The 19,307-nt window shown below is 47.4% G+C and overlaps 1 protein-coding gene across 2 annotated transcripts in view; it reads left to right on the top strand.

The window, feature by feature from the left end:
• LOC147692464 (RAS guanyl-releasing protein 4-like) overlaps nt 1-19,307 on the top strand; it is a 516,206-nt gene that overhangs the window by 172,077 nt on the left and 324,822 nt on the right. For both annotated transcript variants that reach the window (XM_086938673.1, XM_086938674.1), the window contains one exon: nt 10,056-10,161. In XM_086938673.1, the coding sequence (XP_086794799.1) occupies nt 10,056-10,161 (106 nt within the window). The remainder of the gene's footprint in view (nt 1-10,055; nt 10,162-19,307) is intronic.

The following is a 19,307-nucleotide window of genomic DNA, read 5'->3' on the forward strand; positions in this document are numbered from 1 at the left end:
ACTAAGCAGCCATCATGATGCATGCTTTGATGATGTTGCTTGCTCGTTGAACACGTCTGCAACCTGTTGAAGTCCCTGCTGCAAATCCTTGCTACCTGTGGGGCAAATGTCAAGTCTATCTCTTGCGCTTGCTGAAGCCCCTTGGAAGGTTTGCCACCGGATTGTATGTGGTCTGCGTATATGCCATGTCTGGGCCACTGCAAGACTGCCGCGGAGCAACTGCATTGTCGCCCGTTCAACCGAAGGAGTAGATGGGGATTGGTCAAGACTTGCTCCCTCCACCTGGATCAGGGTGCAGGCAGGGTAAGCAGGCTGACTCTGGTTGACTGACTGTACTGAGTGTCACTGGTACTTCTTGTCTGTAGTTCTGATGGCTGTGTTGTACACCATTCAGAATGTTCACTGTTCTACGGTTGGTAGTGATAACGCACTAAACGGGGACTGCGTCAGGGTGTTGCCAGTTGTGGGGTTGGGGACGTTGCAGGAATCCTTTTTTTTTCCTCTCCACCTCTATGCCCTGGGTGGGCATCACCTCTATGTGACTGTCTTCCCCCTTTGACAGTGTTTCTACTATGGCAGTGTTGGAAGGTGGTGGATTGGTACAGTACCACTGCTCAGTGGTAGGGATAGCATTTGATACTGCAGTCAATGACCTTGTTGGATTGGGTGCTACAGTTTAGTTGCAGGCTCTGGGCTGTTGGCACTCTTACTTCCCTTGGGCATGACCTGCAGGAGTTCCAGTGTGTGGGTGCCACACCTGCATGCTCCTCGGCGCCTGAAATGGCTTGCCATGTTTAAGTTCTGCATGCTCGTCAGAGTGCACCCTTTTTAAAAAAAAAAATATTTATTTTTTTTAAATTGTATTTATTACAAATTGCATAGTAAAAACGCAGCATTTACATATGGTAATATCTCGTGTACATCAGATGAGACAATCGATATGACTTTGTTGCTGCATATTACAAAAGGATACAATTTTGTTATATCATAACTAACCAGAAAAAAACAGGTATATGTCAGTACAATTATATATCAAATCTGACATCACAGCTTCTAAGTAATAAAAGTATGATGAGTAAACATGCTCCATGGAGTCAATAAGCGGCATCCAGACAAACATATATCACTGCATACAAAGACAAGTGGGTGACCATACCTTACACAATTTGTTACACCACGGGGCGGGAATTAAAGCACCCCTGGGCTCACTACGTCTTGACATCTACACAGTTTGTAATTTGACATATTCATGCAAGCGAAGTTTAAGCTGACACACAACATCAGTACCAGATCACGCAGTCGAGACCGATCTGTCGCGCGACCATTGCAAGAATGGCTCCCAAATGTCTCTAGGACGTGAAGTAATTGGCATTAAGTCCCAATAGGTTCCCAGTTGCGTGTGACCATATGTAACATCTGCCATCCAGTCATTAAATTTGGGCTTGGTTTTACGCCCCCAGTTCATGGCCACACGCCTCTTGGCATACAGCAGCAACAATGCATGTAACTTCTGACTCTTGGGCTCAGTGTTCTCGACCCAACCCAAAATGCCTAGGAGTGGTGATGGGGCATCTACTCTGTTCAGGATTTGATTGATAGCAACAAATATTTCAGACCAGTAATCAAATAGAGCCGGGCAGTGCCACGCCACATGCAAAAAGGAAGCACCCTCCGCCCCACATTTCCAACATCTGTCATCTTCCCTGATGCCCATGCGATGGAGAGATAGCGGGGTACGGTAGAATCTATGGAGAAACTTGAAGTGTATAAGTCAGAGTTTGTAATTTGGGGAGAGTTCCAAGAGCTGCCTGCAGCAGAACGACCACTGTTTATCAGTCAGGGGCGTCTCCAGCTCATTGCTCCATAGTTGCTGTGATTTGGGCACCACTACGGGGGACTGTTCTTGCATGGAGTTGTATAGCCGCGACACCGGTTTCTTTCGGGAGGCTCTAGCCAATATGTTCTGTAGCGCCTGTAGGTGTGGTGGCTCCTCAGGGAACCGGCCCCACATTGCCTTACATGCAGATTTTAGCTTGTGGTGTGTGAATTTGTCACTAAATGACAGCAGATTGTCTTCATCCGCATCTGGCAGATCAAGAAACGTGCCTTCAGGGTATATGTCAGCAAATGTGCGCAAAGTGGACCCAGCAATGGTTACCTCGCCCCCTCCGTCTTCCAGGCAGGGGAGCATAGGATTATGTTTAAGGGGTATAGGAGGCGCATATAACATAGGTATGGCAGCACGTTTTAGCATTTCACGCCAAGTCCAGCGGAGCATATTGGCTGAGTCTATGTCGTGTGATGGCCTGGGAGTTTTGCGGTAGAGGGCCACACTCAGGGAAGCGGAGCAACCATGTCAATCTCCACTGCCACATGGGGTTGGAAAGGCGTAGGGTAAGCCAAAAAATGTAGGTGTTGGGCCTGTGCGCAGAGGGCATACAAGTGCATGTCTGGAGCTCCCAAGCCGCCCTGCCCAAGTGGCAGTGTTAGCCCATGATAGGCTAGCCTGACTACCAGCCCAAACCAATGTCAACAAGTGAGAGCGCAGACATGTGAAGAAGTGTTGTGTCAGTGGAATCGGTATATTTTTTGAATAGATAGAGGAACTTAGGCAGCACGATCATTTTTATTAGTGCGATTCTGCCTGCTGAGGAGAGGGGGAGTATAGACCAAATCGCCACCTTGCCCTCAAGCCAGGTCACCGCTTTGCCAAAGTTCAGATTCCAGATCTCTTGGATGTTACGGCTGATCCAAATACCCAAGTATTTTACCTCGTCAGCTTCCCATCTGAGAGGATAGTCAGAATGAACCTCGGAGGTGCTGTCGGTTAGGGGCAATATAACTGATTTGGACCAATTTATAGAAACGGCAGACAGCCCACCAAATCTGACAAATTCTCGCAACAATGGGTTAAGGTTCTCATTTGGGTTCTTAACATACAGAGTGACATCGTCTGCGTATAAGGAGATAAGTAAACTCCTAGTGCTGAATCCTATACCTCTAGCAGTATGGTGTTGCCGGATTCTGGCAGCAAGTGGTTCCATCGCAATAGCGAACAATAACGGGGACAGTGGACACCCCTGTCTAGTGCCTCTGGAGATTGGAAATGAGTCAGACACCATGCCGTTAATTCTAATCCTGTCTCTAGGGGCAGTGTAAAGTAAGCCGATCCGATTTACAAATAACGGGCTGAACCCCATACGCTCTAGGATGGAGAATAGGTATGACCGCTCAAGTGAATCGAATGCTTTCGTGGCGTCGAGAAACACCACTGCCGCTTGCGTGTCAGAGTGTAAGTAATGCAGTGCTGAGAGAACCGTTCTTAGGTTGTGAGTGGTAGCCTGGCCTGGTATGAACCCCGATCGGTCCGGGAGGGCCACGATCGGGAGCAAGGGCTGGAGGCGGTCCGCTATAATCTTCGCGTATATTTTGACGTCAACATTAATTATCGAGAGGGGCCTGTAAGAGTCCATACTCTAGTCATCTTTGCCAGGTTTCAGCAACGTAATAATAAGGGCCTCTCTCATCGAATCCGGCAACACTCCCACCTCTTCTGCCTCCGTGAAAACAGCATGTAAGCGCGGAGCAAGCTCCTCTACATATGTTTTATAGAAGGCTGCTGTGAGTCCATCAGGGCCCGGCGCTTTATTAAGCGGCAGAGCTTTTATGGTAGTGGCGATTTCCTGCTCTGTCACGGGACTGTCCATGTATTGACTGTGTGTATTGTTAAACCATACAAGTGCTATGGATTCCAGAAAGGACTCAAGGGCCCCTCCCGATACATCCTGTGTGAACTCATATAATTTAGAATAGTAAGTGGTGAAGGACTGCATTATTTCTTGCTGGCCTGTTATCATTTCACCTGTATTGTTTCTTATTGTGTGTACATGTGTGGGTGGAGGGGCGGTGTTAATCATCCTGGCCAATGTGCGACTGGGCCTGTGTCCCTCCCCGTATCTGCGAGCTTCAGCTTGCTTACCGAGGAATTTCAGCTCACGTTGTGCTTCCTCAGCAAAGTCTAGAAGTTTAGTTTTAATCTTGGATGCCAATTCAGGTGTTGGGTCAGCACAGAACGATCTTTCAAGAGCCCCAAGTTCCCTCTCAGCCTCCGCCAGGGAATTCCTTATAGCTTTTGAAACCCCTGCTTTGCGTGCTATGCATTGCCCACGTATAACAACCTTAAAGGCGTCCCAGAGAACTGCCTCAGTGGTAACCGAGCCTGTGTTATTGGCGAAGTAATCGACGATATCTCGCCTAATTTCCTCCGTAAAGGCATCATCCTGGAGTGCATCCGGGGGGAGCCGCCAGGTGAAGGGTCTACTTGGGACTCCTGGAATGTCCAGCACCAAGAGACAGGGACGTGCCCTTCCTAAGGAGTCTTCCATGACCACGTTGAAGTCTCCGCCCCATATAACTGTAGAGCAGACCAGAACATTGACCCGCGCCCATACCTCCCTGAAAAACTCCGGGTCATCAGTATTCGGACCATACACAGCTACCATTATCACATTTTTGCCGAGCAGGGCTCCATGTAATACAACATATCTGCCTTCAGCATCACAATATGCAGAGTGTTCCCTCCAGTCCATACCCCGGCGCAAAAGGATAGTTACACCTCTTGCATAGTTTGAATATATAGCCGAGTATACGAAACCCCATCTTGAGTGCTTAAGTTTTTGCGAGCACGTGGAGTTAATGTGTGTTTTTTGAAAGAAGCAAATGTCTATATCCTGTCTGAGCAAGTAGCTGTGCACAAGTCTTGACTTCCTGACGTCGTTTAGGCCCCTTATATTCCATGTTAAGACTTTAGTCACACCCATTGTCTGAGCTGGTCTCCAGTGCGTCCATACTCCGCCCAGCCCCCACCGAGCATATACAAGTCACAAAAAATATGCAGATACACATGTGATTGACGATATATCAAACATCCCATTCCCCAAAGCCACCCCCACCCACACCAATCCCCCAATCAGGTTGTGTCAGTAACCCCCCTACTACGCCAAGGGCGCACAAACAATAGAACAGTGAAATTGTGGGAGACACCCCTTGGAGGCGTGGCATCTCAAGTGTACAACCCTGCTCACACAGGGTGGCTGCATTAGTTAGACTATTTCTATATGGACAGAATAGGATAAAAGCATAGCACAACTTTACAACCAGACATCTTTGGCATCTTATAGTACAAACAGAGGATCATAGTTGTATTTGCGGAATTCTAAGGACAAAACCTCCGAAATCAAACCATGTAAGCCCTACTATCTAGTAGCCATGCGGACCCTGGGGTTCAATCATTGTCGCTCATTTGGCTTTCGGCTTCGGCCCCAGCTTGAGTCTTCCTCCTGGATCTGGGATTGCATATGTGCTTTGCAAATTTTAAGGCGGACCCTGCATCCAGAAAATGGTGCGTCGTGCCATCGTGCACAACCCTTAGCTTGGCAGGGTACATGAGAGAGTGTGGGACCTGCGCTTGGAGCAGCAGTTTCTTAGCAGGCAAGAATTCCTTGCGCGCAGCCTGCACCAGTCGCGTGAAGTCTGGAAAGAAGGATATATTGTTCCCTTTGTGTGTTATCTTCCCTTTCTCCCTTGCCAAACGCAGTATGAGATCCCTGTCCTGGTAATTTAGCAGCTTGGCTAGGATCGGTCTCGGCGGGGTGCCCAACGGCGGCTTTTTCCCCATTGATCTATGTGCCCGCTCCACAGTAAAGACCGGGGAGAGGTTGGGGTCAAATATTTCATGCAGCAGATCAGTCACAAAAACCTCCATTTTCCCCATCGCTGTGGTCTCCGGAATGCCTGTGATTCGGACGTTGCATCTTCAAGAGCGCACTTCAAGGTCATCAGCCTTGGCGCAGAGCGTCTCTATTTTCTTTTCCAGGCTGGTGATGTGTGCCTTTGTGCTCTGCTGAAACTCACAGCATTCTGTGTGCCTGTTCTCCATGCTATCTAGGCGCGTCTCGTGTGTGGCCACCTGGGATCTCACATTGTCTAGTTGGGCCGTCATGTTGTCCAGGTTTGCATCTATACTTGTCAGGCTGGAGCGCACCTCCAACATTAGTGCGGTCACATCAATGTCCTGAGGGACCTCCCGCGGTGACCCCCCGTAGCTCCAGAATCCTGCTCAGCCTGTTTGGACATTTTCTTTTGCTCAAACGTGAGCCTCGGCTGGCGATGATACCCCTTCCCCATGGCCAAGAGTCTGTTGTCTGCTGCACCACAGCACAGAGCGTATCAGGGTACCCTATCTGAAGTGAGCTTACCTCGCAGGTAGCGCCGAGTAGGGGAGTGCAAATCACGAAAACCAAACCTGACAAGCGATGTCTTTACATTCCCGCCAGCAGACGCCAAGGCCTTAAGGATATTCAGGCAAGGGGACCTGCCCGCACAGCCCTCGAAGCTGTAGAATGGGATATGTACCACCGGGGCTCCGGAGCAACAAAATCAGCAACCAGCAACTAGGCCGCACAGGGATCGGGGTATAGCAGGCATAGCGAGCATATCCGGCTTCAGTAAAGGCAGACAACATCAATCACGGAGCAGTGTGTCCCCGCATCAACTTTCAGGCCACGTCTTCAGGCCTGCATCCCCCAAGTCAGCCGCCACAACTGCAGCACACACAGCACCACAAACAGGGTTTATCCAAAGTATGCGGCCAATGCGTCAGACCATTGTTGTCCCAGTGTGGCAACAGTCGGCGGGGGTACCGATGCCACCGCCAGGGGCTTGATACCAGTAGAATCAGTCCCACACTGATAGCCAAACTCGACGACAAAGCTCAATCCAAGATGGCGGCCGCCCACGATGCCGATTTAATAAAACAAGAAATCGCGGTCGCCCGGGGGTTCAGTGGGCTCATATAGTAGTTTTATTTTATTGTAGACAACCTCCGCTGCTCCAGAGCCTTACACCACCTCAGGCGTTTGCGTCCAGGATCGCCTCGCAATGCGGCGCCTCGCACTGTTTCAGGCCTACGGGACCATGCCCTCCGGTAGCGCACAGCGCCAGATCAGGCCTCCATCATAATCGGATCTTGCCGCAAGTTGCAGTCGGCCAAAGTTTAGGGGTCCGTATCTGGGAGTTCTGGGTGCCTCAGAGTGCCGGTTTCACGGTCGATTGCGCCTTGGGTCACCCGCCACCATTACGCACTGGTTTAGCGTGCGTGTGACTGGAAATAGCCAGGATTAATGCAGGATTATGATTACAGCCGGCGGAGCTCGCTGGTTATGCGGCCATCTCACTGCTCGTCCGGCCACGCCCCCCAAAGTGCACCCTTTAGAACCTTGTGGTGAGCAGATCTCTTCTGTGCCTGTGCAGCGTCTCTAGAATGTGCTGGGAGTGAGGGTGTGGTTTTTCTGCAGAGAAACCTTTGCTGTTCCTCTATTCATGCTCCTGGTCCTGACAACACTGTAGGCTCCTGTGATTTATCTCCCTTGCTCTCATCAGGTCTCACCTCCTGCCCTGCTGCTACCCAAGGCAGTGCTCCTTGAGCTTCATGGACGGTTTCCCCTGGTGCTTAGAGTTTGCATGTGTGCAGTCAGTGGCGGGCGGGGCTGGGCAGAGCAGGGGAGGAGTTGTGTGCACTCCAAAAGGCAGTGCTCCTTGTGCAGTTGCAAAGGTAATATCCTTTGGCCACATTAATTCAGTAAGTGTGTCGTGTATTTCTCCATCTTTCTTCGGTGAGAGTAATGGCAGCAGCAAACAGGTGGGGCCTTATGTTGGAGTTGCCTCCTAATGTTTTTTAGCTAAGACCTGTTGATTTTACTAAAGTTATATGCATAGTAGGCTTAATTTTAGGGGCCTAAGCAAACCCTCCTCGTCCATTGGTCTGTTATTGTGCTATTTGCGTTTCTCTCCGCCAACTAAAGCATACAGCATGGGGCAGTGGTCAGCCCCCTTCAGCCGTTGTCTAACTTCACTGTGAGTGAAGCAGTTCTGCTCTTTCATAAGGAGCACATCCACATTTATATTAGTTGTCTTCAGTTCTAGGGACAACCATGGTGAATATGTGTGCTTTTCAGTACCCAGAAAGTTTGCTTTTAGCTTCTTTTTTTAATTAACAAGGGCTCAGCAGTTTCCTAAACAAGGTTTTGCAAAAATCATCCCAAAGGAAAACAAGCATTGACAAAGTCGAAAGACTGGCAGCCAACATCGGACCTATTGGCTTTGCCAGTGCTTGCTTCTATTTTGAACAAGGTGTATGTACCTCATACTGCCTGCCAATCAGAGAGCGAGCCTGCATGATGGTTCTTAAATAGCAAAATATATTCTAGCGTCTAGAATCTGATGGAACAAGAGGAATCAAACTTAACAAGAATCAAAGGGTGATGTGAAAAAAGTACATAAAATCTTATGTGTGCGGATTCCCATCATTCACCAAACCTGGTGATCAGCTTCATCATTTGGGTATCCTTTGTCTAAAGGAGTGACAAATCAGCTCTTTAGAAATCAGAGCTTACAAGTGTCACGAAGGTATAGTAACCAAGATGAGCAAGGTAGAGTATATGGGAACAAATTTTAAGTGCAGTGCAAGTAGTGAAGTGCAAAAATATAAAATTGGTGCGTAAACAGACAGTGAATTTTATTGGTGTCTGTCACGATCAAGGGGTAAAAACGTGAATACTAGGACCAGTTTTAACAAATAGCTGTCCAAAACAGAAGTGGTCAACATGTTTCAGTACTGGAGGCAAAAGATTAAGCCATGTGCTTTCGTCAGGACCTCTAAAGAATAAACAACCAATCTACTGCTACTAATAATTTATCATAAAGGATATAATGTGAGTTAGGATTCTCACAATCCAATATTCCTCCTGGTATCAGCAAGTATCTCAATACTATGGAGGACAAAGCCTCACCCCACCTGGCAACAGCTCAGGATAAAGGAGGCACCGCTCTTTCCGTCGGTACCTCGGACGATCTTCAGAGCTCTCACATTATATCCTTTATGATAAATTATTAGTAGCAGTAGATTGTTTGTTTTTTCTTTAGAGTTCCTGACGAAAGCACATGGCTTAATCTTTTGCCTCCAGTACTGAAACATGTTGACCACTTCTGTTTTGGACAGCTATTTGTTAAAACTGGTCCTAGTATTCACGTTTTTAACCCTTGATCGTGACAGACACCAATAAAATTCACTGTCTGTTTACGCACCAATTTTATATTTTTTCACTTCACTACTTGCACTGCACTTAAAATTTGTTCCCATATACTCTACCTTGCTCATCTTGGTTACTATACCTTTGTGACACATGTAAGCTCTGATTTCTAAAGAGCTGATTTGTCACTCCTATAGACAAAGGATACCCAAATGATGAAGCTGATCACCAGGTTTGGTGAATGATGGGAATCCGCACACATAAGATTTTATGTACTTTTTTCACATCACACTTTGATTCTTGTTAAGTTTGATTCCTCTTGTTCCATCAGATTCTAGACGCTAGAATATGTTTTGTATTGACATGTCTGTTTGGGGCTACATATTCTAGTTGGTCTATAAACCCTGGCCTCTGACCCTTATCTACCTTTTTTGTGTGTTTTGGTTCTTAAATTGCCCCAGGAAAGCACCGTACAGTGACATACTTGACAATTAGGATACAATGTATTAGGGGAGAGGATGTGACGTAAAGAGCCAGAGATGCTGCTGATTTAGGAGCTGGGAAACCTGGTGTGAATCTTGGCGTCTGCTCAACATCCTGGGATTGAGGCAAATCATTTAATCTCCCTGTGCCTACCAAAAATGAATGTGCCTTGTATAATATAACTGGTGCTCATGTAAAGTGTTCCAATACCTTTGGGTAGAGTTTGCACTATATAAAAACTGCAAAAAAATAACAGTGGAAATCCTGACATCCTGTGCAGTTCTAGGGTGGTTGCAAGTGCCACTCAGCCAGGATACTTTCAAGACGCGATAAGCATCTGTCCAACGTATAGTAGTAGACATGCCTCATGAAATATTGCGGGTAAGGGGAATCATTTTGCGATGTCTCGCTGCTAATCGACCTCCTTCTTTGAAGAAGAAAATCTCTGAACAGTAACTCTGCTTTGCTTCCTTTTCTTTGCAGACCCCGAGGGAAACTTGTGCCGCAGCGACCGGGTGGTGAACATGATCCTCACGACGCACAGTTGGGTGGTGTCCTCCGTCAAATTTGCAGAGACAGTTCTTCGACTATATCCTTTCAGATCCTTTTCTTTTGGCAGCATCTGCAATTTGATGGGAAGTTATTGGGCGCAGGGGTGTAGGAGAAGGTACATTTCTGGGGGGGACAGAGGCAGACTTGGAGACTTTTCATTGAATCTATACAAAGTGTCTGTTGTCGGCAGCAGACTCCTATAAACGTAAACAAATTCAATCGCATAATTCTGAAGTGTAAAAAAAAGGCAGGCATGTAGTCACAGTTTGCAAGTATGCTTTGATTTAATGCAAGGATGGACGTGTGATGTCAAGCAAAGGTGTTGGATTGGAAGAATACCCTTTCACAAAACTGTACAGCTGTTTGGCACAAAGTCCTGTCTACCTTTTCAAGTAGATAGGACTTGAATCAAAAACTGTGGGTGGTTGCATGGGCATTCCCTCTGACTACCCTTGGAACTACTTCTTGCTGCAAAGTAGCACACAGCTCTACTTTGTGTTATATTAGGCCACTTTCCAATGCAAATCAGAATTAGTGTTGGAAAGTAAATCCCAACACAACACTTTGCCTGGGTTTGTGTCACTTTTGTGAAGCAAACCTAGTGGAACAAGTTAGTATACTTCCTCCTAAGCCTTTTTGCGCATTTTGTGGCAGCCTGTCGAATACTGTGAACAACCTAATACATGTGTTAAACTGACCTATGTATTCAAAATGCTATCTCTTCTGAGGTTGGGACCTAATAGGCCTCTAAACACACAAGTCACTTGTCCCTTTTGCATCAACCAGTTATGCACACAGATTTCTGAAGTAAACATTTTAGACCACTAAGCTTTCTTACCAGAACAATGCATTATCTCTGATTAGATTTTCTTTCATTTATTCTGCATTAAATTTCACATGCAGTTATTGCCAACGTTCAGTGGCAGGGAGGACCATATTATGTGGCAGGGTTGACTAAATTATGGAGGCATAAGGGTAATTTTTTGATGATATTACATATTTTGTAATTTTTAGGAATATTAGCACTGGGAAAGGTTTCACATCATCAGTACCAGTTTAAAAAAAAATACAGGAAAAAGCAACTGAAAGGTTGACAGGCCAATTTATGGATAGCTTTCCACTGTGCTTCAATTCGTGTTGCTGCAATTTTAGTAACTTTGTATACAGTTGAGCCAGAATAATTTTTTTATAAACTCTGAAGATTATGCAGCAGATGATGGGTTATGGGACAAATGCGACAAATCCAATGCTGCAGAATTGCATTGTTTATGGTTAATTGCTCGACATGATATTAGTAAAAGTCACAAGCTGGCTCACACACACTGTGTTCAAAAGATTAGCACAACCCAGGATGCTATTACTTATGAAGACTGGTTATGCTTGGTCTGATGTGAAAAACCGTCACCATCAGGTGACCCATCATGAATTCCAAAAGCAGCACATGACAGCTTTAAACAATAAATGTGCAGAGGCGGTTCCTCCTTTAGGGTGGAGGACTGTCGCTACGCCTGCTGTGAGTGCAGTAGCTGCAGCAATCGTAAACTTGATTGAGTAACATGCACTCACTTTGTCTCATCACAGGGGCCGGACCATTCCTTCTCCTGACTGGCAGCAGAAATTACTTGCCTAAAGTATGCATGTTGGATTGGACAACTGTCTTGCAATGGCCAACCCGACATGCACACTTCATCACACACCAATAATAGCTGTGTAACAGCCGGGCTGACTGCAGGCACAGTTTCCTAGTCTGAAAACGATCACTGTGTGAGCCTGCTTCAACCAGTCATGGCGCTACATTTTTTATAAAAGTTCACCTTACCAGGTCCTTCGCCGCCTCCGCGTCTGGCTGGCTCCTGCGTTTTCCTGACGCTTTCCTGCTCAGGAAGTAGGCAGCCTCCCTCCCCTAAGCCAATCACAGTGTTGCAATCGCAGCGTTGTGATTGGTGGGGACAGCGCCCAGCCGGGCGCCTAATGTGAGGCCATTTTCTCCATGTAGGCTGCATGCACCTACATAAAGAAAATGCAGAGTGTGCATGACTGATTTGGTCAGACCCAGCGGGTAACCAAACAGTCAGGGCCCACAGCATTGGGCAAGCCACTCCTCCCCGAGCCACCCCCTCTCCCCCGCCCCAACCAGGCATACCCTTCTGCTTCCTCGCAGCACGAAAAGCAGAAACTTAAAATGGTATGAGCCGCCCCTAATTTCAGCTAGAGACCAAGATTACTTTATGTCTGAGACGCAGGTGTGAGAGGGTGGCATAGTGGCAAGTGCTATGTGTTGTTCTCTGGAGGATGGCAGTTAGATCAACCATTTAGAACTGCTGGTGTGTCAGACATTCGCTGCTGGAGAGGTGGGGGTCCAGTTACGTTCCCCTTTGTGCCTCTGTGTATTGTCTATCGATATATTGCCTTTATATGTGTGCCCCTCGGTTGGGTTGGGGTTCGGCTACCTTCACACGTTGGTTTTTCTGGCCTGCATCATAGATCAGAGTCTGGTGGTCGTTAGATTGGGGTCATCAGTGGTGTGCATGTGGTTAATATGCTTCATTAGGGTGTATGTTTGTATGTGTGTGTGTGAACATAATTGTTCTTTTGCGTGTGTCTTAGGAGGACGGTGCCAGTTAGGGTGTGCCATCTGCAAGAAATTGCTTCAGTATGTTTTGAAAGTGCTAGAGTACAGCGTCTTGTAGAGTCCGCAGTGACATTGCGGAAATGTTATCCTGCTTGGGATACGTGTTACATAACCACATATTATTTAGTATTATATATGAAATTAAACAGTAGAAGACGTGAATTAGTTTGCATATCTTTGAGATAGTAACATGATTCAATAAAAGCATAACAAAGGATTTATAGAATTGTAATAACGTACAAATTAAGTAACATACTGACTAAAGGTTTATTAGTAATGTGGGAAACTGATTTATTAAATGCATTTTGAATGTGTATTATGCTAAAGATGTAAGTGAAATAATCAAATTAATGTAGTTTAGGAAAAGTGCCTATTGAACATGCCAATGGACTTATAAAAATGTTAATCATGAATCATAATTAACACAGTGCAGTTAATATTTTAGCTTAAGTCATAGGCCTGATTTTAGAACACATTTATTGAATGCTCACGCATCTGACTTGATGCTAAGATGCCCACGGGAGTTTTGTAGAAATGTTACATGTTTTCGGGCTTTGCACTGCAGGTGGACCATGCTTCATGACTGAAGAGTAGTGTCATTGTTTCATTAGATAGTTGGGGTATGATGAAGCTACAATTGGCATAGTCTGACTAAGATAAGGTAGAAGGAGGTGCTATCACATGGGAGAAGTAGAGGAGATCAAGGACAAACTGTTGCAAAGGAGTGTACATGGAGGAGGCCGTGAAAGGAACCGACGTCACGAAAAAACACCTGTGGTTGAGCCTATTGTGGAAAAAGTTGGAGAAAAGCATTGTGGTAAAGAGGGATAGGCTGCCCATTCCATTTTGCCTTTTAGATAGAATGCACCTGAGTGTTGCATTTTTAGGTCGAAGCCTGCATTGCAGGGCATGGCCCTGCTGCAGGCAAAGACTTATTGTGAACAGGGGGATTTCAGTACTGCATGAAACCACGCCCCCTTTTTCCATTGGCAGACCCCTGGAAACGGAGGCCTGCCATTGGAAAAAGCTCCTGTTTAGCAGATTTGTATGCTCTGGATCCCTCCTCTCGAGGACTCCATGAACTGCCTTACGGTAGCACGACAATATTTTTAGAAATATTACAGCCAGTCAAGCGCACACAACGATTATATGGGTATAGGTGATTATGGTAAAGCGTTCAAGGATAAGGTCACACACGATGTTCTTTCCGTCTTAGATTTTAATTGGTATATGATTGGTTCTCCTGTCCAGGAGACACCAACGAGAAAGAAAAACCAGCCGACACGTGTTTCGTCAGTAAGGGCAGTTAACCGAGTGACTCTTCAGGGCTGTAGGGGTGTGAAATATGGTAGTATCGGGGGACCGGTGATACTTCCAACCTGGTCCTGGTCGGGTTTAACGGATAATAGCGTGTCCGCACCACAAGTAAAGGAATGAACGGTACAGTGCTCGTATTAATCACAAAGGCGGGTAATGCCTTTTGTTAGGATCACGAGCGGCTCGGTGTGCCGGGTAGTAAGGAGGAAGGGTATTGCCGGATACGGGAAACCAATCATATACCAATTAAAATCTAAGACGGAAAGAACATCGTGTGTGACCTTATCCTTGAACGCTTTACCATAATCACCTATACCCTTATAATCGTTGTGTGCGCTTGACTGGCTGTTGTACTTTACATAAGGGTAGTGTCTACACCCTTTGGTTTCAGAGTTGTACAAGCAGCACCAACTAAAACTACTTTTGTGTGACTACTCAACCACTACATGTTGTGCGCCATTCGATTTTGAATACGAATAACCCCTCGCTGAACTGTGAATTTTTAGAAATATTGCCTTGGCAACCACAAGGCAGGTCAGGGAGTCCTGGAGGGGTGGGATTCAGCATTCTGTTCCCGCCCCTTTTTTTTATTTTCCGTGCCTGTGCTTTTCGTCATTGTTGCATTGCAGTGGATGGACCCTCCTTGTTATCGGTTATTCTCTTGTACTTTTTACACTTCCTGCCGGGGACAACAACCTAAAGAGCATTCAGCAGCACAGTGTGCACTAGATTTGGGTGGTATGGTAGCACCTGCCCTTCCTGTCTTGCAATGAGCGACCCCGGAGTGGGTGCGGGGGGCTGAGTGTTGTAACTGCGTCACTGCCTCGTCCGCCTAGTTTTTGTTTGTGCAGTCATTTCAGCCCCTCACTCGTGGTTGCACTGCGAGGGACAGCCGAGCGCAGAGGGACAGGCTGTTGGCGATGCAAGAATCACAAGGGCCGACCTAGGGCTGCCAGAGCCGAGAGACGAGGTAAGGAGAGAAATTAGGCATGGAAGGGGGGGGGGGGGTGGAGGTGTGAAGACTGAGGGAGTGGCTGGGAGAGCGGGGGTGGGGGGGCTGATTAAAATAATTTAAGGGGGAAAAAGAGTGCAGATCACACAACGGAGAACAAGAAGGGGGAGGGAAGGAGGAGGGGTGTAAAAAGAATAACACCGCCCGACGCAGAGAAATGGAACAAGTGGGGGAACAACAGGGCCATGGACTGAGAGGAAGGAAAGGAACGGAAAAGAAGGGAGCGGAGATGAACGCGAGGAGGAGGTAAAGAGAGGTGAAAAGATGAGTAAAGGAGGGTCTGGGGAGGGCGAAGCGCATGTACGAGGGTCACTCCATGATGCACGCACTTCCACTAGCATGTAACCGTCGAAAGCATTGGAAACAGGAGGGGGAGGGTACAGCTACCCAACGGAAGGCCACACTGTATCGACACCGAAAGGATGAGGCGCTGAGCCGACCCTGCTGGGATTCAAAGTATTCGGCTTCAGACTCGACCCAGAAACGAGAAGTAAGCGGCAGTGGCTGAAGGTAAATGATTGAGACTGAGGGGTGGGGATGATGAGAGATGGGGCAGAGGTGCTTTGGGGGTGCACAAGTGAAGGGATGAAAGCAGACGTGCCAATAGACTCGATTCAGCCGGGAGACTCCAGATTTTTCGAGCCCAAATGGCTTCCTTTTAACTATCTCCCGCCTGAAATTGCATCTTGTTCAATAGAAGTCAATGGGGGAATTACATTCTCCCTTTTTCAATTTCACAATCTCCCACTTCCCTGTCCTAAAATGTTGGCATGTATCTGAAAGGGAGGACCCAGAAGGGAAAGACAGAAATGCCGAAGTGAGGAGAGTGAAGAAAGGGGGAGTGGAGGGGCTGAAGGAGTTCCGAGCAATTGACAGAAAGATGGGCAGATGAGGAGACGTGGGGGGCTGAGGAGGAGAGCAGGTGTGTGACGGATGAAAGCCTGGAATGAAAGGCCTGGGGGGAAGTAGCAGGGCGTGGTAAGGCATGGGTGCCCCCCCCCTTTCCAAAAGGCACCATCTGTATCGACTCTCTTTAGTTCTGTTTGCAAACGTCTCTTCTCTCAGCCGCCCGCTACACCCTTCTCTGCCTATCGGGCACAGCTTAAGGAGTTGGGGGGCCGGGACAAATGCATTTTTTCCCCTATAACAATGTTATATTGTTTTTTAATGTATTGGCAAAACCAAGGGTACGCATCATCATTCTAATATAGGCAATATATATTTCAACTGGTTTTAAGTCACCTCCGTTCCCGACAATTTGGTTGCATTGTACAGGTCGGAATTAGCAGAAAATAAGTAATAAACGTCCCCTTCTCGGGGCTACACGACGGGATTTCTATGTTTACTTCATCATAAGACACTTCCATTTATTTACAGTGAAAATATATTTCTTGGTTCTTTATTAACGCTGTATATGGTGATATTTAACGCAACGCGCCATCCCTTTCAAATGTTAACCCAGTCCAAGTGTTTTCTTTGTATTCTGGGATATGTACAAGTCCCGGAATTCAAATACAGAAACGTAGACTGACACAAGACATCACACAGGAGCAGGGAAACGCAAAATTCTGTATTTCAATCATGGGTGTTTATAATATAGCATTCGCTCACCCCATGTCAGAATTGTTTGGGGCTTGGGTGTAATAATTGGGTCTCCTGGCTGGAAAATAATACGAGTTTCCCATGATAATTTCCCGCAAAAAAATACATAATTTGTGCCATTTTTGACTCCTTTTTAGGTCTCGACTCTAGATGGTGTGCATGCGCTGCCTCGAACCGACGCTGCCTGTGAATCTGGGCAAATCACTTAAACACCCCGTGCCTAACAAAAATGAATGTGTCCTCACGTAACGCATGTATGTACCCACCACCATCACCACCACGCTACCCACCACCCTACTCACCACCATCACCACCCTACTCGCCACCCCTACCCACCACCACTAAGCATCACCACCACCACCATACCAACCACCACCACCCTACCCACCACCACCACCACCCTGCCCACCACCTCCACCCTACCCACCACCCTACCCACCACCACCAAACCCACCCCCCTACCCACCCCCCTACCACCACCCCTACCCACCACCCCAACCCACTGTCACCCTACCCGCCATCACCCTACCCACAATCAGCCTACCCACCACCCTATCAACCACCCCTACCCACCACCATCACCACCCTACCCACCACCACCACACCCACCCCTACCACCACCACACCCACTACCACCACCCTACCACCATACCCACCACCATACCCACCACCCCTACCCCCCACCATCCCTACCCACCACCCTTACCCACCGCCACCCTCCACCCCTACCCATCGCCACCCTACCCACTGCCACTATACCCACCAGCACCCTACCCACCACCAGTAGTAGGTGGTGGAGTAGGAGGAGTAGTAGGTGGTGGAGTAGGAGGAGTAGTAGGTGGTGGAGTAGGAGGAGTAGTAGGTGGTGGAGTAGGAGTAGTAGGTGGTGGAGTAGTAGGTGGTGGAGTAGTAGGTGGTGGAGTAGTAGGTGGTGGAGTAGTAGGTAGTGGAGTAGTAGGTGGTGGAGTAGGAGTAGTTGGAGTAGTAGGTGGTGGAGTAGGAGTAGTAGGAGTAGTAATAGTAGTAGGTGGTGGAGTAGGAGGTGGTGGAGTAGTAGTAGTAGGTGTAGTACTAGGAGTAGTAGGAGAAGGAGTAGTAGTAGTAGTAGGTTGTGGAGTAGTAGTAGTAGGTGGTGGAGTAGTAGTAGTAGTAATAGAAGGTGGTGGAGTAGGAGTAGGAGTAGCAGTAGTAGGAGTAGCAGTAGTAGTAGTAGGTGCTGGAGTAGTAGTAGGTGCAGGAGTAGTAGGTGCTGGAGTAGGAGTAGTAGGTGTAGTAGGAGTAGTAGGTGGTGGAGTAGTAGCAGTGGTAGTGGGTGGTGGAGTAGTAGGAGTAGGTGGTATAGTAGTAGGTGGTGGAGGAGTAGTAGTAGGTGGTGGAGTAGTAGTAGTAGGTGGTGGAGTAGTAGTAGTAGGTGGTGGAGTAGTAGTAGTAGGTGGTGGAGTAGTAGTAAGTGGTGGAGTAGTAGTAGTAGGTGGTAGAGTAGTAGTATTAGGTGGTGGAGTAATAGTACTAGTAGCAATAGGTGTTGGAGTATGAGTAGTAGGTGGTGGAGTAGTAGTAAGTGGTGGAGTAGGAGTAGTAGGAGGTGGAGTAGGAGTAGTAGGTGGTGGAGTAGGAGTAGTAGGTGGTGGAGTAGGAGGATTAGTAGGAGTAGGTGGTGGAGTAGTAGGTGGTGGAGTAGTAGTAGGAGGAGTAATAGTAGTAGGTGGTGGAGTATAAGTAGTTGGTGGTGGAGTAGTAGCAGGTGGTGGACTAGGAGTAGTAGATGTTGGAGTAGGAGGAGTAGTAGTAGGAGTGGGTGGTGGACTAGGAGTAGTAGGTGGTCGAGTAGGAGTAGTAGAAGTGGTGGAGTTGGAGTAGTAGGAGTAGTAGTTGTAGGTGGTGGAGTAGTAGTAGGTGTTGGAGTAGTAGTAGGTGGTGGAGTAGTAGTAGTAGTTGGTGGAGTAGTAGGTGGAGTATTACTAGGTGTAGTATTACTAGGTGTAGTAGGTGGAGTATTACTAGGTGGAGTAGGTGGAGTAGTAGTAGGTGGAGTAGGAGACGTAGTAGTAGGAGTAGCAGGTGGTGGTGAAGTAGTAGAAGTAGTAAGTGGTGGTGGAGGAGTAGGAGTAGTAGGTGGTGGAGTAGGTGTAGTAGGAGTAGTAGGTGGTGGAGTAGGAATAGTAGGTGGTGGATTAGGAGTAGGAGTAGTAGGAGTAGTGGTAGTAGATGGTGTAGTAGGATTAGTATGTGGTGTAGTAGGAGTAGTAGGGGGTGGAGTAGGAGTAGGTGGTGGTGGAGTAGTAGGTGGCGGTGGATTAGTAGGTGGTGGTGGAGTAGGAGTAGTAGGTGGTAGAGTAGTAGTAGGAGTAGTAGGTGGTGGAGTAGGAGTAGGTGGTAGAGGAGGAGGAGTAGTAGGTGGTGGAGGCGGAGTAGTAGTAGTAGGTGGTGGAGTAGAAGTAGTAGGTGGTGGAGTAGGAGTAGTAGTAGGTGGTGGAGTAGTAGTAGGTGGTGGAGTAGTAGTAGGTGGACTAGTAGGTGGAGTATTACTAGGTGTAGTAGGCGGAGTATTACTAGGTGTAGTAGGCGGAGTATTACTAGGTGTAGTAGGTGGAGTATTACTAGGTGTAGTAGGTGGAGT

The sequence above is a fragment of the Lissotriton vulgaris genome, chromosome 9 (genome assembly GCF_964263255.1).
Source record: "Lissotriton vulgaris chromosome 9, aLisVul1.2, whole genome shotgun sequence".
Taxonomy (NCBI): Eukaryota; Metazoa; Chordata; class Amphibia; order Caudata; family Salamandridae; genus Lissotriton; species Lissotriton vulgaris.